Source organism: Choloepus didactylus, chromosome 11 (assembly GCF_015220235.1).
Source record: "Choloepus didactylus isolate mChoDid1 chromosome 11, mChoDid1.pri, whole genome shotgun sequence".
NCBI lineage: Eukaryota > Metazoa > Chordata > Mammalia > Pilosa > Megalonychidae > Choloepus > Choloepus didactylus.
The window spans coordinates 78,982,545-79,004,315 of NC_051317.1; the positions used below are offsets into that span (position 1 = coordinate 78,982,545).

Here is a 21,771-nt window from a genome sequence, read left to right on the forward strand (position 1 = left end):
ATCACAATAAACCAAAGAAACCTAAGATAAGAGATATGTGCTAGAAAGCAAAGGAGAACATCAGAAGCTGCCATTCTCCCCTGTGTGCCCTACCCAAGTTGTCCTGCCAAATGGTCCAGCCACCAGCCTTCCAGTCCTGCAGTCAAGGATGTCATCACAGCTGGGGGCCTATCCCCTGAGATTTTTAGGGCCATACATAAAGCAGGGATCAATAAATATTTGTCGAATGGATTAAAGAAATTATCAGTGAAGTCTTATTTTTATAGGTATTAAACAATCCTCAAGAGAGTCTTATGACTTTCTGCTTAATACTCCTCATTTTTCCATATACTGAGATCAATTTAAGGGGTAGCCTAATACTAGCGAGCATTAATAGTCATCTCACAGGAGGTACAAGAACACCATCAGCAACATACACATAATTCACTTAACATTTTGTATTTGAAAAGCAAAGTGCTGCTTATAAATCAGTTTCCCTCCATCATCTCACTTAATCACCACCACAGGAATTATACAAAGTATAACAAATCATATTGCTGCTGTTTCGATGGCAGAAGGGAGGAAAAAGGTGAAATCCAGACCATCCAACATATACAAGTCAAAATAAAGGGAAAATTTTGAACTAAAAGGAACCTAGAAGCTAACCTTTTCCAATATTCCAAGAAAACCTGGTGGACATGTTTTTCCTGTTTCATTATAACTTAACTGTTTTCTCCTACCCTGTACAAAAGCTCTCCACACCAACTTACTAGTTCTATGTGTTAGAACAGAGAAGGAGCCAGATGCTGGTTCTGCCTGGTGGACAGCAGCAAAACCTTTACCAATAAAGTTGACTGGTGTTAATATGGTCAATAAACCCTGTCATGAAAAAAAATGATAAAAAAAAAAGGTGTGTGCCCCTAGAGAGATCCCTTATCAAATAGAAAACAAATTTATTTTTAAATTGCTACCCAGGCTAAACAAACCACATCTTGATAATCTTAAAATTAAGAGTAAATGATACATTCTGCATTCCCCAGAAGAAAATACCTAAGCCAAACAGATTTTATCTTGTCTTGTTTAGAAGCTGGTGAAGAAAAGTAGAATTGTCCCTTCCATCTCACACTGATTCAGTTCAACAAATAAATATCGGGCCCTAGTACCTGCCACAAACTATGTCAAGCACTGGTTGATACTTTTAATTATTTGCAATTAGTAAGTTATCACTTACTTGCCTGAACTGAAATGAATAAAATCTGTGTCTTAAATACTAAAGTACTGTTCCTCACCTTGTCTATCTTCTCTAAGAACATTTCTTGAAACTGATTGAAGAAATCAACAGCAACCTCTAAAATCAGAGAGCTTCTTCATCTGTTTTATTATCTTAATTCTATCAAAAGCTGTTAAAAATAACACCTCCACCTTTCTCTCATTTCTCTTCCTTTCTACTCCCCTCCACATAAAAAGGTTAAGTGATAAGATCCAGTCCAAAGAACAATGTACAACACACACACACACTCACACACACACACACATACACACATACAGCTCCCTTTTCCAGCTTCCAATAGCAACAAGAAGAAAGTAAAAAACCGATTAAAAAAAAAAAGAAAGTAGAAAAGAAAAGGCGACACACACCTTTATTTCTGTCAAGTGCACGGACTGGACATATAATCTAGTGCTTAAAATCAGCAAATTCTGAAGAATCAAACTTGGAATGAAAAGAAGCATTGGGGGGGGTAGTAGATAAAGGAAATGGGTTTTTAATAAATGCCATACAAAGATAATGCATTAGCAAAAGAGTCAATCTGAAAGAAAGAAAAAAGGAATGATGAGTGGTGCATTATTTTCTCTAAAAAGTGTTATACAAAAAGATCACCTCAGGAGGGTTTTTCTTTCAGACCCAGTTTTAGTAAAAACTGGATTTAATGCTTAAAGATTTTCTTTAATCTTTTGATAAAGGATATGTCGTACCCTCATAAAAACTGAACTGTTTTAAAATATTTTCCTCACCTCCACTGATTACCCAAGCAATGCTTTGTTATTTTTTATGGGACTGTTTCACTACATTTGGGAATTTATTAAGAAGCCAAGTTGAAGTGCCAAGATAATGATTTTTGCCATATGAAAGCAAAACTAGTGTGTAGGGATGCATGGCAGATAAAACAAGACAGCCCACTAATCTTGACACAAAACTGACAGTAAACTGGCAAAGAAATTAATCTGCGTTTAGGGTAACCTTGAGCTCCACAAACATTCATCCATCCATCTACCCTTAGACCACGCCCATCTAGAGGTTAATCTGAGTAATTAACCAGTGTTTGCATTACTGTTTTCACTAAATGTTTTGGTGCATTTGGCACCTCAAACACAGCATTTGTGATGCAATATGTAAATTTACCACACATCTAGTAAATAAAGAAAATAATACAATGATCAGAACCACACTTGATTTTATTTTTAGGGATTATTTCATTAAATACCCAAAATTAATTTTCAAAAGTATAGATAACGTCACCCTTTCCTATTTGGCAATTATCTTTAAAAAACTGGCTCTAATTTAGGCAGATCGCAAGACAAAAACTATAGTATTGTATTTTACAAGACAGGTTACAAATTAATCAGTTGTTTAATTTAGAAAATAATGTTTTGAACACATCTGCCAACTCTCGGAACTTAAATGGCACTTTGCATTTTCAGGTACTCTCAAAATCAGGAAATCCCCTTAAATGCAGTGGGTGAATAACACAGGGAAGGTACTGCCATCAACAAATGAATAACAAAACAGAATTTGAACTCAGAATTTTTTATTCTTGTGTAGTGCTCCATTCACAACAACATGCATTAACTGCAATCAGCATTCTTCCCCACAAGACCATCAGGCCATGAAGCTTTAAGAGAAACATTTTCTTCACGTAAACTAAAATAAGTCCAAATACGTGACTAAACCAGTACTACTCCAGCGTTTCTTTATCAGAAAAGCATTCACCGTCTTTCACTTAAGGCATTTCACAGCCTTAAGTGTAATTCCTAGAAGGTACTGGCGAATCTCCTAGAACTGCCAGGCCAATTCGCTGTCGAAAATGGAGTGCATGTGTCCCACGAGATGACAGGAGGGTCAATGTTTTAACTCTCCCCTTCAACTCTGCATTGCAATAGCGGTTCTGGCTAAGACGGTAAACATAATAATTGCATGGGAACTAACACAGCCAATGTAAATGAGGATCCCTTTGACTACAAACATGCAATTCTGGGTAAATACAATCTCTGGAATAATATATGATGTTTGCATAATTCTACAAACATACACACAAATCAGCCTTTGAAATACGGTTCAGTCCCAATTCTGTGCTGTCACTTTTCCCACCTAAACTCAGCACAAGCCTGGCCTAAAAGCACAGCTAGAATCCAATCCGTGCACAGCAGCATGCACCCGCGACCTGAACGGCGGGGAAACGCCTGTCCCTACCCAGTCCTGTTCCGGCCAGGTGGCGAAGTAGTTTAGTCCAGTCTACTTTATGGTAATGTGCTTTTAAAACCCTGCCGCGACCGAGGTCATAGCTTTAGAGATCTAATAACAACCAAATGACCGGGACTGCCGGGCACTTAGTAAGCCATTCTGGTTATGGCTCTTTAATAGTACCTGGAGTTCTTCTGAAGGGAAAGCGGAAAACTCCGGCTTCCCCGGAAAGAAAGTCCTTTGCCGGGAGAGTAGAAAGAAGCAAAGAAACCGACTGCGAGCAGGGGACGCCCCGCCGCCCGCGACCCCATTTCTCGGAGAGTCCCAGCTAGACCCTCACTCCTCAGCCCAGCTGGCCCCGGCTGCACCTTTACCTGTCAGCTCCACCACCCCCTCTGCGCGGCTGCCCAGCGGCCCCGGCTGCCGCCTCTCCGAGTCCCAGGCAAGCTTTACAGCCGCTGCAGGAGAAAGAACCCCAAAGGCATCCCATCCCAAAGAAAGAAAGCAAAAAGGCTGTTCCTCAAGGCGGAGGGACATCGGGCACGCCGAGATCTGAGAGGCTACTTGCCACCCCTGCCCCACACCTACCAGATAATCCATGTACAGAAACACCTCAGTTATCCGGAGATCAGACATCCGCCAGCCTAAAGCATCCGGAACGGCTCCGAACCCGGAAAAAAAAGCAGCGTCTCTGGCTGCGAGAGAGCAGCCCTTGAAAAGCCAGCAACAGCGAAAATAGCCGAGAGTAGCCGAAGAGCCGAAGATTACACAAGGGGCGCGGCGATTGGCCGGGCAGGAGAGCAAAGGAAAGGAGGGCGCTCATTGGCTGAGGCGCCTATAAAGTGCAGGCTTTTGCGGGCGGCCGGAGAGAAGAGCGCGAGAGGTGAGGTGATTTGTTTTTGTGAGCCTTCTGGAGGGGCGTGGGCCAGGGAGGCGCAGGCGGAAGAACTAGGTTTGGAAGAGCGGAAAATCGGCGGGTGTAGCCGCAGCTTGCGTTCTCTGTGCTTCGGTAGCCTTTGGTTAGGTAACGGTGAACAGAACCCTGTGCTCCAGTGCCAGAGAGCCATGGTGTTCTCTCCAGCCCCCAAATAGGAAGCACGCGCTGTAACGTGGGAGGAATGTGGTCACCAACACTTAACTGTTTCTCTCAGGAGCGATTTCCTAAGGGCTCTAAGGCCCCGAAACGATACTGCAGAGACATGAAGCGTGTAAGGGGATTCTTCATGAATAGACAAACCTGTACATGACTTGGGGGCGGAAAGACCCCTCCCCGCCTTCATTCTGTGAAACTGCTAAGGCAGGCAAATGACCCTGGGGCCTCAACAAGCCCAGTGGGCAGACTGGGGTAATTCTGGAGGCGCGGTCTTTTCAGAAAGAACTCCCGGAGAATTTTCTCTCCACCTCTTGAAAAGAAAAAAAAAGTTTTGGGATTTGGTATAGTCAGTTGTGGTTCTCAAACACTGGCAAGGAGAATTCTTTCAGTGCTCTGAATTCAGTTACACTGAGCACAAATCCAAAGTCCCTGTATAAAATAAGTAATAACATAAGAAGCTCTTTGAAAAGGCTCAAGTAATATACTGGGCCCCAGGTCGTTTTAAGAAATGAAAATAACTGTGAGCAGATGCACTTGAGACTTCTGCTTTTCCTGGTGAGTAACTTGGAAATTGGAGTTGGAATTTCAAATTGCATTAAGCTGATAAAGCCTGAGTCTGACAAGAAGCTGAAGAACACTCGAGGCTCTAATATTTGAAGATTCAGCCTTTTGAACAACTACGCGTGCCAGATACGCCTTCCTTACCAGGCTCAGGTGAATGAAGTAAGCTCCAAGAGTTAAGGAGAATGGAGGTGGAAGGGATTGCTCTCACCTGTATTAATAATTAGAGCTTCCATACAATAACATTTCAAGAGTGAAACTTCATCAACTAAAACCTTTCTGAAGTGCCTTCCTGGGTGTATAAAAGTTGGTTTAGGGATTGGAGTTGAATTATTTTCCCCCAATTTGGCATACTCTCTTTTTGTATCCCCAGATAATGAATTTCCAAACAGTAAGATTGCCTGGGGCTGCCAAAGCAATTCTGCTGTTAGATAACAGTGGAATTCACCTAACTATGCATATAATTCAGGAAGGAGTGTAGCCCCTCAAGGAGGGATCAAGGTTGGTAAGCCTTATGATCTGCTCATTCAGCTGAGAAATGAGAACTACCACCAGAAGGTATTTAAAAGAACTAAAGGACTATGAATATACATAGTTCAGAGCTTGGCATAAGAGGGGTGTTCCACCCATTCTGGTTACTTTGTTGATCTAATTTACAGACAAGCATATGTGTGCATACATAAGAAATTATACTCCCAAAGAAATTCCAGTAAGCTTTTGCTGATGCCAAAGCTAAGAGGACTCAATTCCATTAAGCCGTTAGACCCAATTTTAATTTTTTTTGGCATTTTGTTAAGTCAAACATGTTTAGGTTTAAACGAGATTTTAAGCTGGATTCTGGAGGTGATGGATTTCCATAAAACTACAGCACTAGACACGGTTGAAACTAATTTCAGAAGTTGCATTCCCAGACTGAGCGAATATAGTGCAACCTAGCTCCAACTGGGGTTTTAATTAACAAATGTGGACTGAAGAATACAAGTTACAAATATAGACAAGCAGCAACGTACTCTGAGGTCACTCCCAGTGGAGAAGAGGTGGGGCTGATGGAGAGGAAAAAAATTAATTAAAAAAAATATACAGACACTTTTAGAGACTGACCTTAGAGAGCCGGAAAACACCAGTGCCCTGGGAGGGGGAGCCCAGAAGACCAAGTGCTCTATCTGACCGATGGGCAAAATTGGAGGGCCATGGACAGGCTGTGAAGGGGGGCTTTCTTCCCCCTTTTCTCTCTCTCAACCTGAGTGGCTCAGTGGAGCCTCAGCCATTTTCGGTTCACAGCACTCTGACCCAGACAAGTGTGGAATTGACAGAGCCAGAGAAACAAAGAAACTTTGAAATGCAGAAGATAGCTCCCTAGGGGGTGTATCTTCCCTAAGAGGAAGGAGGTGGGGCCCAGCTCAAGGGCCTGCCCCTCCTGCTGAACTCAGACCCCTGAGTCTGCAGCCAAAAGAGAAACAACCTAAGATTTAAAGAGACCACACCTCTTTATACCAGTCAGGAGTGACAGGCTGACAGGCGCCACCTGCTGGGCAGGTGAGGAAAATCACAGTGACTAGAGACCTCACAGGAAAGTCAATCAAAATCTAAGGCACACCCTCAGAGAGACTTGAAATGGAATATAACCCCATTCTGAGATCCAAACCCATTCTGGTCTGGGAAAATCTGATTGGGGTAACCAGGGAAGCCTGATGCCTAGACAACAAGAGGATTACAAACTACACTGGCAAGGGCAGAGATACGGCCCAATCAGAGGAACAAACTCACACCTTAGTCAAGATACAGTTGAGATATTTCATTTTAATGAAATGATCAATTAAAGATTTTCAAAGAAATACACTAAATCAAATCAAAAACAAAATCAATGACTTCAGGGAAGATATGGCAAAAGAGATGACGGATATAAAGAAAACACTGGGCAAACATAAGGTAGAAATCAAATGTTTGAAAAAACAACTGGCAGGATCTATGGAAATGAAAGCCACAACACAAGAGAAGAAAAACACAATGGAGACATACAACAGCAGAGTCCAAGATGCAGAAGAAAAGACTCAGGAACTGAAGAACAAAACACCTGAAATCCTATACACAAAAGAACAGGTAGGAAAGAAATGGAAAAATACAATTCCATTCAGGGAATTGAATGACAACATGAAGCACATGAATTTACATGTCATGGGTGTCCCAGAAGAAGAGAAGGGAAAAGGGGCAGAAGCAATAATAAAGGAAATAATCAATGAAAATTTCCCAATTCTTATGAAAAACATAAAATTATAGATCTAAGAAGTGCAGCATACCCCAAACAGAACAGATCTGAATAGACTTATGCCAAGACACTTAATAATCAGATTATCAAATGTCAAGGACAAAGAGAGAATCCTGAAAGCAGCAAGAGAAAAGTAATCCATCACATACAAAAGAAGCTTGATAAGACTATGTATGGATTTCTCAACAGAAACCATGGAGGCAAGAAGGAAGTGGTGTGATATATTTAAGAAAATGAAAGAGAAAAACTGCCAACCAAGAATCCTATATCTGGCAAAACTGTCCTTCAAGTATGAGGAAGAGTTTAAAATATTCTATGACAAACAGTGAGAGAGTTTGTGAACAAGATACCTGCTTTACAGGAAGCACTAAAGGGAGTACTACAGACAGATAGGAAAAGACAAAATTGAGAGGTTTGGAAAACAATTTTGGGTGATGGTAGCACAACAATGTAAGTACACTGAACAAAGATGACTGTCAGTATGGTTGAAAGAGAAAGGTTAGGTGCATGTGGTACTCTAGAAGGAAAGAGGAAAGATAAAGACTGGGACTCTATAACTCAGTGAAACCTAGAATGCTCAACAATTGTGATAAAATGTATAAATATGTTTTTACATCAGGGAGAACAAATGAATGCCAACCTTGCAAAGTGTGAAAAATGTGTGGTATTGGGGAAAAGATACAATCAAAGCAAACTAGAGGCTATAGTTAACAGAAGCATTGTATTATGCTTCCTTTAATGTAACAAAGACAATATACCAATGCTAAATATATATATGAGGGGGATATAAGGGAGAGGTAAGGGATTCTTCACATTGGTGATGTTGTCTGACTCTTTTACTGTACATTAGTTTAATTCCATCTTTCCTTTTGTTGCTCTTTTAGCTGTCTTTTTTTCTTTCTTTTTCTTTTTATTTTGTCTCTCTACCTTCTTTGACTCTTCCTCCTCCTTTGTGGAAGAAAGGAGATGTTCTTATACAGGTTGTGGTGATGGTGATGAATGCATAAATACATGATTATACAGGGAACCATTGATTGTTTACTAAGGGCAGCATGTATGGTTGGTGAACAAAACCATCTTAAAGAAACAACAACAAAAAAAACAGGATGATGAAGGAAACCTGAGGGAACTATATTGAGTGAAATAAATCAAACACAAAAAGACAAATATTGTATGGTCTTACTGATATGAACTAATTATAATATGTAAACTCATAGACATGAGATATAAGTTACCAGGATATAGAATGAGGCCAAAGAATGGGGAGAGGTTGCATATTATGAACAGAATGTTTAACTAGGTTGAACTTAAGTGTTTGGAAATGGACAGAGGTGGCAGTAACATGTTATTGTGAGAATAACTAACAGTGCTGAATGGTGTGTGAATTGGTGGAAAGGGGAAGCTTAGCATCACATATGTCACCAGAAGGAAAGTTGGAGGTTAAAATATGGAAATGTATAAAACAGTGAATCTTGTGGTGGACAATGTCTGTGATTAACTGTACAAATATTAGAAATCTCTTTCATAAACTAGAACAAATGTATTTGTTAATAATAGAGGGGTATATAGGGAAAAAATATACCTATAGCAAACTATGTCCTATAGTTAGTAGTATCTTAACTTTCTTTCATCAACAGTGACAAATGTAATATGCCAATACTATGAGTCAATAAAGGGGGAGGGGGTGTTAGGGGAATGGGAGGAATTGAGTTTTCTTTTTTTGTTTTTATTTCCTTTCTGGAATAATAGATGCACAGCTGTATGATGGTATCATGGGCAATTGATTGTGCACATTGGATGATTGTATGGATGTGAACAATCTCAATAAAATTGAATTAAAAAATTTTAAAAATACCAATTTATGGAGAGGATCCAAGATGGCTGATTAGAGAGAGTCTGGGTTCACCTCTTTTCCAGAACAACATTTAGGGGACAGGCAGAAACTGTCCATAGCCACAGTTCTGGGGCTCTGGAGATTGGGGGGAGTTCTGTGCAACATCCAGGAAAGTGTGGGACAAAGAGACAGAGAAGCATCAGTGAGAGATCTTGAGTAATCCCCCTGAGCCCTGACACTTGGCACCCATCCCCCAATCTCAAAGCAGAAAGCATCAAGGTCTCTGGTCCCTGGCAGGTGGGTAGCTGTAGAATGAAATAGCAGCAGAGGTCCACTCTCCCAAGAACAGGGTGGTATATGGTCTACCACTGTTCCAGCTTTTCACCAGAGAATTTGGACTGCTAGGACCTGCAGTTTCAAACCACCCAGCCTCCTGGTGCTGCCAAGCCATTCTCTGGAGCCAAACAGCTAATATTAGCCAGGCTTCTGAGGGCTGAAGGGGAATGGGTTGCCAAAGATCACCGTCTGCTGCCAGGTGGGGAAAGAGCACCTCTAGGAAGACATCTAAAAGGATTTGGACAAAGAAGGACATATGCTGGGCACAGTTGAGGAGTGGAGCTTAAGAGCTTTTGGACATCTTTATCTGATCCTCTCCCCAGGGCCTTGTGGAACTGGTGTGTGCCCCCTTTCTGGGTCCCTGGACCAGCCCTGGTAGAGTAATACAAACCAGCTGTCAAAGAAGAGCATTAACAGAAAGCTAATCAACAACAAAAGCTTTGCCATAAAATAATCTGATCTTAAGAGTAAACTCACCAAGATAATCCAATGCCCAGACATCAGCAAAAAATAACAAGCCATACCAAGAAACAGGAAGATAAGACCCAGTCACAGGAGCAAATCAAAAAGTTAGAGGAAATACAGAATATGGAATAACTAATCAACAATATTCAAAAAAATCTCCTAAACCAATTTGAGGAGATGACTAAAGAGATAACAGATAGTAAAAAGACACTGAGTAAGCATAAAGAAGAATTGGAAAGCATGTAAAGAAAAAAAACAGATCTTATGAGAATGAAAGTCACGATAGATGAAATTAAAAATACACTAGAGGCGGAGGAGGGGCAGGATGGAAGACTGGTGAGCTGTATGTTTTAGTTACTCCTCCAGGAAAGTAGGTAGAAAGCCAGGAACTGTGTAGACTGGACACCACAGAGCAATCTGTCTTTGGGCATGCTTCATACAACACTCATGAAGATGTCGAACTGCTGAGATCAGCGAAATCTGTAAGTTTTTGCGGCCAGGGGACCCGCGCCCCTCCCTGCCAGGCTCAGTCCCGTGGGAGGAGGGGCTGTCAGCTCCGGGAAGGAGAAGGGAGAACTGCAGTGGCTGCTCTTATCGGAAACTCATTCTACTGATCCAGACTCCAACCATAGATAGACAGAGACCAGACACCAGAGAATCTGTGAGCAGCCAGCCCAGCAGAGAGGAGACAGGCATAGAAAAAAAAAAAACAACACGAAAAACTCCAAAATAAAAGCAGAGGATTTTTAGAGTTCTGGTGAACACAGAAAGGGGAAGGGCGGAGCTCAGGCCCTAAGGCACATATGCAAATCCCGAAGAAAAGCTGATCTCTCTGCCCTGTGGACCTTTCCTTAATGGCCCTGGTTGCTTTGTCTCTTAGCATTTCAATAACCCATTAGATCTCTGAGGAGGACCCTTTTTTTTTTTTTTTTAAATCCTTTTTTCTTTTTCTAAAACAATTACTCTTAGAAGCCCAATACAGAAAGCTTCAAAGACTTTCAATTTGGGCACGTCAAGTCAAGAGCAGAACTAAGAGAGCTCTGAGACAAAAGGCAATAATTCAGTGGCTGAGAAAATTCACTAAACACCACAACTTCCCAAGAAAACGGGGGTGTCCGCTCACAGCCACCATCCTGGTGGACAGGAAACACTCCTGCCCATCGGCAGCCCCATAGCCCAGAGCAGCCCCAGACAACCCAGTGTGACGGAAGGGCTTCAAATAACAGGCACACACCACAAAAGTGGGCGTGGACATTAGCCTTCCCTGAAACCTCAGCTGATTGTCCCAGAGTTGGGAAGGTGGAGCAGTGTGAATTAACAAAGCCCCATTCAGCCATAATTTCAGCAGACTGGGAGCCTCCCTACACAGCCCAGCAGCCCAGAACTGCCCTGAGGGGACAGCACTCACCTGTGACATAGCACAGTCATCCCTCAACAGAGGACCCGTGGTGCACAGCCTGGAAGAGGGGCCCACTTGCAAGTCTCAGGAGCCATACGCCAATACCAAGGACTTGTGGGTCAGTGGCAGAGACAAACTGTGGCAGGACTGAACTGAAGGATTAGACTGTTGCACCAGCTTTAAAACTCTAGGATCACCAGGGAGATTTGATTGTTAGGGCCACCCCCCCTCCCCGACTGCCCAGAAACACGCCCCACATACAGGGCAGGCAACACCAACTACACACGCAAGCTTGGTACACCAATTGGGCCCCACAAGACTCACTCCCCCACTCACCAAAAGGGCTAAGCAGGGGAGAACTGGCTTGTGGAGAACAGGTGGCTCGTGGACGCCACCTGCTGGTTAGTTAGAGAAAGTGTACTCCACGAAGCTGTAGATCTGATAAATTAGAGATAAGGACTTCAATAGGTCTACAAACCCTAAAAGAACCCTATCAAGTTCAGCAAATGCCACAAGGCCAAAAACAACAGAAAATTATAAAGCATATGAAAAAACCAGACGATATGGATAACCCAAGCCCAAGCACCCAAATCAAAAGACCAGAAGAGACACAGCACCTAGAGCAGCTACTCAAAGAACTAAAGATGAACAATGAGACCATAGTACGGGATACAAAGGAGATCAAGAAGACCCTAGAAGAGCATAAAGAAGACATTGCAAGACTAAATAAAAAAATGGATGATCTTATGGAAATTAAAGAAACTGTTGACCAAATTAAAAAGATTCTGGACACTCATAGTACAAGACTAGAGGAAGTTGAACAACGAATCAGTGACCTGGAAGATGACAGAATGGAAAATGAAAGCATAAAAGAAAGAATGGGGAAAAAAATTGAAAAAATCGAAATGGACCTCAGGGATATGATAGATAATATGAAACGTCCAAATATAAGACTTATTGGTGTCCCAGAAGGGGAAGAAAAGGGTAAAGGTCTAGGAAGAGTATTCAAAGAAATTGTTGGGGAAAACTTCCCAAATCTTCTAAAAAACATAAATACACAAATCATAAATGCTCAGCGAACTCCAAATAGAATAAATCCAAATAAACCCACTCCAAGACATATACTGATCACACTGTCAAACACAGAAGAGAAGGAGCAAGTTCTGAAAGCAGCAACAGAAAAGCAATTCACCACATACAAAGGAAACAGCATAAGACTAAGTAATGACTACTCAGCAGCCACCATGGAGGCGAGAAGGCAGTGGCACGATATATTTAAAATTCTGAGTGAGAAAAATTTCCAGCCAAGAATACTTTATCCAGCAAAGCTCTCCTTTAAATTTGAGGGAGAGCTTAAATTTTTCACAGACAAACAAATGCTGAGAGAATTTGCTAACAAGAGACCTGCCCTACTGGAGATACTAAAGGGAGCCCTATAGACAGAGAAACAAAGACAGGACAGAGAGACTTGGAGAAAGGTTCAGTACTAAAGAGATTCGGTATGGGTACAATAAAGGATATTAATAGAGAGAGGGGAAAAATATGGCAAACATAAAGCAAAGGATAAGATGGCTGATTCAAGAAATGCCTTCACGGTTATAACGTTGAATGTAAATGGATTAAACTCCCCAATTAAAAGATATAGATTTGCAGAATGGATCAAAAAAAAATGAACCATCAATATGTTGCATACAAGAGACTCATCTTAGACATAGGGACACAAAGAAACTGAAAGTGAAAGGATGGAAAAAAATATTTCATGCAAGCTACAGCCAAAAGAAAGCAGGTGTAGCAATATTAATCTCAGATAAAATAGACTTCAAATGCAGGGATGTTTTGAGAGACAAAGAAGGCCACTACATACTAATAAAAGGGGCAATTCAGCAAGAAGAAATAACAATCGTAAATGTCTATGCACCCAATCAAGGTGCCACAAAATACATGAGAGAAACACTGGCAAAACTAAAGGAAGCAATTGATGTTTCCACAATAATTGTGGGAGACTTCAACACATCACTCTCTCCTATAGATAGATCAACCGGACAGAAGACCAATAAGGAAATTGAAAACCTAAACAATCTGATAAATGAATTAGATTTAACAGACATCTACAGGACATTACATCCCAAATCACCAGGATACACATACTTTTCTAGTGCTCACGGAACTTTCTCCAGAATAGATCATATGCTGGGACATAAAACAAGCCTCAATAAATTTAAAAAGATTGAAATTATTCAAAGCACATTCTCTGACCACAATGGAATACAATTAGAAGTCAATAACCATCAGAGACTTAGAAAATTCACAAATACCTGGAGGTTAAACAACACACTCCTAAACAATCAGTGGGTTAAAGAAGAAATAGCAAGAGAAATTGCTAAATATATAGAGACGAACGAAAATGAGAACACAACATACCAAAACCTATGGGATGCAGCAAAAGCAGTGCTAAGGGGGAAATTTATAGCACTAAACACATATATTAAAAAGGAAGAAAGAGCCAAAATCAAAGAACTAATGGATCAACTGAAGAAGCTAGAAAATGAACAGCAAACCAATCCTAAACCAAGTAGAAGAAAAGAAATAACAAGGATTAAAGCAGAAATAAATGACATAGAGAACAAAAAAACAATAGAGAGGATAAATATCACCAAAAGTTGGTTCTTTGAGAAGATCAACAAGATTGACAAGCCCCTAGCTAGACTGACAAAATCAAAAAGAGAGAAGACCCATATAAACAAAATAATGAATGAAAAAGGTGACATAACTGCAGATCCTGAAGAAATTAAAAAAATTATAAGAGGATACTATGAACAACTGTATGGCAATAAACTGGACAATGTAGAAGAAATGGACAATTTCCTGGAAAGATATGAACAACCTAGACTGACCAGACAAGAAATAGAAGACCTCAACCAACCCATCACAATCAAAGAGATCCAATCAGTCATCAAAAATCTTCCCACAAATAAATGCCCAGGGCCAGATGGCTTCACAGGGGAATTCTACCAAACTTTCCAGAAAGAACTGACACCAATCTTACTCAAACTCTTTCAAAACATTGAAGAAAATGGAACACTACCTAACTCATTTTATGAAGCTAACATCAATCTAATACCAAAACCAGGCAAAGATGCTACAAAAAAGGAAAACTACCGGCCAATCTCCCTAATGAATATAGATGCAAAAATCCTCAACAAAATACTTGCAATTCGAATCCAAAGACACATTAAAAAAATCATACACCATGACCAAGTGGGGTTCATTCCAGGCATGCAAGGATGGTTCAACATAAGAAAAACAATCAATGTATTACAACACATTAAAAACTCGAAAGGGAAAAATCAATTGATCATCTCAATAAATGCTGAAAAAGCATTTGACAAAATCCAACATCCCTTTTTGATAAAAACACTTCAAAAGGTAGGAATTGAAGGAAACTTCCTCAACATGATAAAGAGCATATATGAAAAACCCACAGCCAGCATAGTACTCAATGGTGAGAGACTGAAAGCCTTCCCTCTAAGATCAGGAACAAGACAAGGATGCCCGCTGTCACCACTGTTATTCAACATTGTGCTGGAAGTGCTAGCCAGGGCAATCCGGCAAGACAAAGAAATAAAAGGCATCCAAAGTGGAAAAGAAGAAGTAAAACTGTCATTGTTTGCAGACGATATGATCTTATATCTAGAAAACCCTGAGAAATCGACGATACAGCTACTAGAGCTAATAAACAAATTTAGCAACGTAGCGGGATACAAGATTAATGCACATAAGTCAGTAATGTTTCTATATGCTAGAAATGAACAAACTGAAGAGACACTGAAGAAAAAGATACCATTTTCAATAGCAACTAAAAAAATCAAGTACCTAGGAATAAACTTAACCAAAGATGTAAAAGACCTATACAAAGAAAACTACATAACTCTACTAAAAGAAATAGAAGGGGACCTTAAAAGTTGGAAAAATATTCCATGTTCATGGATAGGAAGGCTAAATGTCATTAAGATGTCAATTCTACCCAAACTCATCTACAGATTCAATGCAATCCCAATCAAAATTCCAACAACCTACTTTGCAGACTTGGAAAAGCTAGTTATCAAATTTATTTGGAAAGGGAAGATGCCTCGAATTGCTAAAGACACTCTAAAAAAGAAAAACGAAGTGGGAGGACTTACACTCCCTGACTTTGAAGCTTATTATAAAGCCACAGTTGCCAAAACAGCATGGTACTGGCACAAAGATAGACATATAGATCAATGGAATCGAATTGAGAATTTGGAGACAGACCCTCAGATCTATGGCCGACTGATCTTTGATAAGGCCCCCAAAGTCACTGAACTGAGTCATAATGGTCTTTTCAACAAATAGGGCTGGGAGAGTTGGATATCCATATCCAAAAGAATGAAAGACGACCCCTACCTCACCCCCTACACAAAAATTAACTCAAAATGGACCAAAGATCTCAATATAAAAGAAAGTACCATAAAACTCCTAGAAGATAATGTAGGAAAACATCTTCAAGACCTTGTATTAGGCGGCCACTTCCTAGACTTTACACCCAAAGCACAAGCAACAAAAGAGAAAATAGATAAATGGGAACTCCTCAAGCTTAGAAGTTTCTGCACCTCAAAGGAATTTCTCAAAAAGGTAAAGAGGCAGCCAACTCAATGGGAAAAAATTTTTGGAAACCATGTATCTGACAAAAGACTGATATCTTGCATATACAAAGAAATCCTACAACTCAATGACAATAGTACAGACAGCCCAATTATAAAATGGGCAAAAGATATGAAAAGACAGTTCTCTGAAGAGGAAATACAAATGGCCAAGAAACACATGAAAAAAATGTTCAGCTTCACTAGGTATTAGAGAGATGCAAATTAAAACCACAATGAGATACCATCTAACACCGGTTAGAATGGCTGCCATTAAACAAACAGGAAACTACAAATGCTGGAGGGGATGTGGAGAAATTGGAACTCTTATTCACTGTTGGTGGGACTGTATAATGGTTCAGCCACTCTGGAAGTCAGTCTGGCAGTTCCTTAGAAAACTAGATATAGAGCTACCATTCGATCCGGCGATTGCACTTCTCGGTATATACCCGGAAGATCGAAAAGCAGTGACACGAACAGATATCTGCACGCCAATGTTCATAGCAGCATTATTCACAATTGCCAAGAGATGGAAACAACCCAAATGTCCTTCAACAGATGAGTGGATAAATAAAATGTGGTATATACACACGATGGAATACTACGCGGCAGTAAGAAGGAACGATCTCGTGAAACATATAACAACATGAATGAACCTTGAAGACATAATGCTGAGTGAAATAAGCCAGGCACAAAAAGAGAAATATTATATGCTACCACTAATGTGAACTTTCAAAAATGTAAAACAAATGGTTTATAATGTAGACTGTAGGGGAACTAGCAGTAGAGAGTAATTAAGGAAGGGGGAACAATAATCCAAGAAGAACAGATAAGCTTTTTAACGTTCTGGGGATGCCCAGAAATGACTATGGTCTGTTAATTTCTGATGGATATAGTAGGAACAAGTTCACAGAAAGGTTGCTATATTATGTAACTTTCTTGGGGTAAAGTAGGAACATGTTGGAAGTTAAGCAGTTATCTTAGGTTAGTTGTCTTTTTCTTACTCCCTTGTTATGATCTCTTTGAAATGTTCTTTTATTGTATGTTTGTTTTCTTTTTAACTTTTTTTTTCATACAGTTGATTTAAAAAAGAAGGGAAAGTTAAAAAAAAAAAGAAAGAAAGAAAAACAAGGAAAAAAAATGATGTAGTGCCCCCTTGAGGAGCCTGTGGAGAATGCAGGGGTATTCACCTACCCCACCTCCATGGTTGCTAACATGACCACAGACATAGGGGACTGGTGGTTTGATGGATTGAGCCCTCTACCATAAGTTTTACCCTTGGGAAGACGGTTGCTGCAAAGGAGAGGCTAGGCCTCCCTATATTTGTGCCTAAGAGTCTCCTCCTGAATGCCTCTTTGTTGCTCAGATGTGGCCCTCTCTCTCTGGCTAAGCAAACTTGAAAGGTGAAATCACTGCCCTCCCCCCTACGTGGGATCAGACACCCAGGGGAGTGAATCTCCCTGGCAACGTGGAATATGACTGCCGGGGAGGAATGTAGACCCGGCATCGTGGGACGGAGAACATCTTCTTGACCAAAAGGGGGATGTGAAAGGAAATGAAATAAGCTTCAGTGGCAGAGAGATTTCAAAACGAGCCAAGAGGTCACTCTGGTGGGCACTCTTACGCACACTTTAGACAACCCTTTTTAGGTTCTAAAGAATTGGGGTAGCTGGTGGTGGATACCTGAAACTATCAAACTACAACCCAAAACCCATGAATCTCGAAGACAGATGTATAAAAATGTAGCTTATGAGGGGTGACAATGGGATTGGGAAAGCCATAAGGACCACACTCCACTTTGTCTAGTTTATGGATGGATGAGTAGAAAAATAGGGGAAGGAAACAAACAGACAAAGGTACCCAGTGTTCTTTTTTACTTCAATTGCTCTTTTTCTCTCTAATTATTATTCTTGTTATTTTTGTGTGTGTGCTAATGAAGGTGTCAGGGATTGATTTAGGTGATGAATGTACAACTATGTAATGGTACTGTAAACAATCGAAAGTACGATTTGTTTTGTATGACTGCGTGGTATGTGAATATATCTCAATAAAATGATTAAAAAAAAATACAGTAGAGGCAAACAACAGCAGATTTGAAGAGGCAGAAGAAAGGATCAGCCCACAAGAAGACAAAGCATCCGAATTCAAACAACCAAAAGAACAGATAGAGAAAAGAAAGAGAAAAATTGAGCAGGATCTCAGGGAGCTCATTAACAACATGAAGCACATGAACATTCACATCATGGATGTCCCAGAAGTAGAAGAGAAGGGAAAGGGTTCAGAAGGAGTATTTGAGGAAATAATGGCTGAGAATTCCCCAACTCTTATGAAAGGCATTGATAATTGTTGCTGACAGGGCGGCGCAGGAATGAGACACAGACACAAAGTTAAGAATTAAGGGAGCAGGCGGGGGAGTTCCGGGGACAAGTGGACGCTGTGCTTCTGGTATCCTTAGCTTGCAGAGTTGAGGGCTGTAGCTCCGTGCGGGAGTTGCTGCACTGCCACAGGGATCATGGTGTTCTACTTCACCAGCAGCAGTGTTAATTCATCTGCTTACACTGTTTACATGGGAAAGGATAAATATGAAAATGAAGATCTAGTAAAGTATGGCTGGTCTGAAGATATTTGGTTTCATGTGGACAAACTCTCTTCGGCTCATGTATACCTTCGATTACATAAGGGGGAGAAGATAGAAGACATTCCAAAGGAAGTGTTGATGGACTGTGCACATCTTGTGAAGGCCAATAGCACTGAAGGCTGCAAGATGAACAACATCAATGTGGTATATACACCGTGGTCTAACCTGAAGAAAACAGCTGACATGGATGTGGGACAGATAGGCTTTCACAGGCAAAAGGATGTTAAAATTGTGACAGTGGAGAAGAAAGTGAATGAGATACTGAATCGATTAGAAAAGATCAAAATGGAGCGGTTCCCAGACCTAGCAGCAGAGAAAGAATGCAGAGACTGTGAAGAGAGGAATGAAAAAAAAGCCCAAATTCAGGAAATGAAAAAGAGAGAAAAAGAAGAAATGAAGAAGAAGAGGGAAATGGATGAACTTAGAAGCTATTCATCATTAATGAAAGTTGAGAATATGTCTTCAAATCAGGATGGCAATGATTCAGATGAATTCATGTGAATGGAGAAAAGGACCTTTTAAAGATGCAAATTTAGGGACAGCTACAGACATTTTGATTTCAATTATGTTCTGAATTACAAAAACAACCAACCACAATTCGACCTTCATTCTACACAAATATTAATTTTGGAGATTTTTTTTTTGAAGTCCCCTTTGTTGCTGACAGAAAATGTTCATATATATATATTTAATATAGGTGGACTTGAAGACAGCATATAACTTTAGGAAAGTGAAAATATTTTTGCCAGAACATCTCTTGGTACCTCATAAAAGCTGGCTGCCTTTGTTCTTCAGATAGTCTTTAGAAAGAACCAACTCTGGAAAAGTATTTCTGTTACTGTGGTCTCTCCCTGAAAACAGATGTCTTGAAAAGCTTTTCATATTCTTAAAATATCTTCTCCCATGTTTAAAAGAATGTGTTGGTGGGCAGTATAGGTGAATACCACCCCCCATACACACCTGATTTCCTGATTAGAAAAAAAGAAGCATATGATTTTGAAGATAATAGTGGTATTTTCAGAACGTTGCTGGTTTCAATATTCATATACCATTGCGTTGTCTTAGTCTATTATGATCCTCCAGCTTTTGACTTGTTCTAGCTTCTACATCCTTGCTTTCTCTGAGTGAGGGTTTCCATCTTAGTTCCATCATATTTAAAGAAATTACCTATGTTAATCAAGGTTGGGCCTTGTGGGAGTTTTTACTTGAGCCCCTAGTAACCCGAGCCACATATATTACAACTTTCAGGCTCTGGAGTCATTTCTCAGCTCTGAGGCAGGGAAATAGGAGAGAAGATGCTCTGTGAATCCTTTTGGAAATGTAGGTTACTGATTTTTGTCTTGGGATACACCATGAAGCAAAAGTCCACATTATAATTATGATTTTTAGAAAGAAGCCTTTTGCTAGCCAGCCAATTTGTTTACTTACTTTGACATAAGATTTATTTTGAGTTGAAACCTGAGGGTTCAAATTTCTCAATTGTAGTCTCAGTGATTTAAGATGTAACATTATTACTGATTTGAATGACCAGCTATCCAGTGTGATTCTGAATAGAAGATACGTTTTTTCTTGCAGAGTGTAGGCAACCTCTGTACAAACAGACAAAACAAAACAATGAAGGGGGAAGAGAACAAAACTTGCAGGACAGGACAGACACAAATTCACATTTGCCCACACTGAGAGCCTTCTTATTCTTAACTGTATTCTAATCCAGCAAAACCCTCCTACAAGAAATATTCTACATGCAACAGCACTTTGATACTGTGGATAAAACCAAAGGACTTTAGTGTTTCAGTATGTCCTAAGTTGGTCTGTGGGGTTGAACTGGAAAATTCCCTTAAGGGGTTTTGAAGGGATTATTTAAGAAGACTCCAGAGATTAGTGATGGTGTGTTTGAGTGTGTGTATGTGTATGTGTGTGTGTGTGTGTGTGTGTGTGTAATGATATTCTGTCTGGTATTCTGAAATTTAAAAAAATTATAATAAAATATCAATTTTTATTTTGAAAAAAAAAGAATTAAGGGAGCAGGGGTCCCACTACATCTCGTGCTAAGTGGACAGTAATGCACCTTTGCTCCAGTTATTTATTTCAGAAGATCAGGGAGTATATGCTAAATGTCCTCAGGCTCAGGAGAGCCCACCAGATACCTATGTTTACAGCCTGTTGCATATCAGAAGGAACAATCTAGGTTTAGGACAATGGTAAACATTGTCGTCATAGTCACAAGACACATATCTTTACAGGGCAGGCCCGCACAGCGGTGTTCCATGCAGGCCTGAGGCTTAGCATTCTAAGCCACTACCCTAGATATGCCTCAGGCAACATGGAAGATTCAGTTTCCCACATGTCCCCCTTTTTATTTTAGCTGCTGGCCAGATCTCTGCCACTTGGGCTCCGATCTGAGCCGGGCATGGGAAACAAAGTAGCCACGGGGGCAGGAGACCTCCATTAAAAGGGGTGAGGGTTCAGACCCTTGCAAAGCTGGGGGGGGTGAGGTTCTGTGCCCCACCTCTGTTGGCCTCCAAGTTTTCTCCTGATGGCCCCTCTGTGACTGTGCCTGTCTTAGGTTGTTCCTTCCCTGAGGAATCTTACCCGTCTCTGGCTAACCAGTCATCCTCCGGGGCCATACAAGGTGATGTAAGGGAGAGGCAATGCCCCCCAAGAGGGTTAGTTTTGTCTCCTTGACAGCCTATGCCCCATGGCCTCCATGCCCAACAATGGTTTGGACCCAGGCAGCCAAAATAAGAAGGAGGGAAAACTGAATGAACTGTTTTCTTTTGCATTGCCAATGTTTATATCTTGTAAGCCCAATAGGTATAATTTCCAGAACGAGCACATGCCAGAGATATACTCACAGCAATAGCAATAAGAGCCAACATTGCTGCCATCAGGTTAGAACCTGTCATAGGCAGCTTGTCTCATTGGACTTGTTTTTCAGCATCCTGACATAATTTATCTGACCCCAAGTTGGATGTTGGGCTTCCCTAGTTTGGGGTTTTGGCCCAAACACTGTTGTCTTCAGTGTCAGACCCTGGAACTGCATCACTGGTGGCTCGACATCCCATAGGAATTTTCTTTT

At 40.6% G+C, this 21,771-nt stretch overlaps 2 protein-coding genes across 6 annotated transcripts in view; one reads left to right on the forward strand and one right to left on the reverse strand.

Annotated features, from left to right (window-relative positions):
- Positions 1 to 4,144, reverse strand: part of ARL15 (ADP ribosylation factor like GTPase 15) — a 446,531-nt gene extending 442,387 nt beyond the window's left edge. The window contains exon 1 of one of the 4 annotated variants that reach the window (XM_037798775.1): positions 4,028 to 4,079. Coding sequence is in view for 1 of the 4 variants with exons in the window: in XM_037798774.1 (XP_037654702.1) it covers positions 4,028 to 4,075 (48 nt within the window). In the remaining 3 variants the exon portion in view is untranslated. Of the gene's footprint in view, positions 1 to 4,027 lie in introns of all 4 variants that reach the window. The other 3 variants (XM_037798771.1, XM_037798773.1, XM_037798774.1) reach the window with 3 other exon arrangements.
- A 14,326-nt stretch (positions 4,145 to 18,470) lies between these two features.
- LOC119505894 (coiled-coil domain-containing protein 25-like) lies at positions 18,471 to 19,193 on the forward strand. Of its 2 annotated transcripts, XM_037798777.1 has the most exons (2): positions 18,471 to 18,810; positions 18,912 to 18,919. In XM_037798777.1, the coding sequence occupies exons 1-2, from the start codon at positions 18,567 to 18,569 to the stop codon at positions 18,917 to 18,919; spliced, it is 252 nt and encodes an 83-aa protein (XP_037654705.1). In that variant the 5' UTR covers positions 18,471 to 18,566. The 2 variants fall into 2 exon arrangements, with proteins under 2 accessions (XP_037654705.1, XP_037654704.1); XM_037798776.1 differs by having other exon boundaries at positions 18,471 to 19,193.
- The last annotated feature ends 2,578 nt before the right edge of the window (positions 19,194 to 21,771 follow it).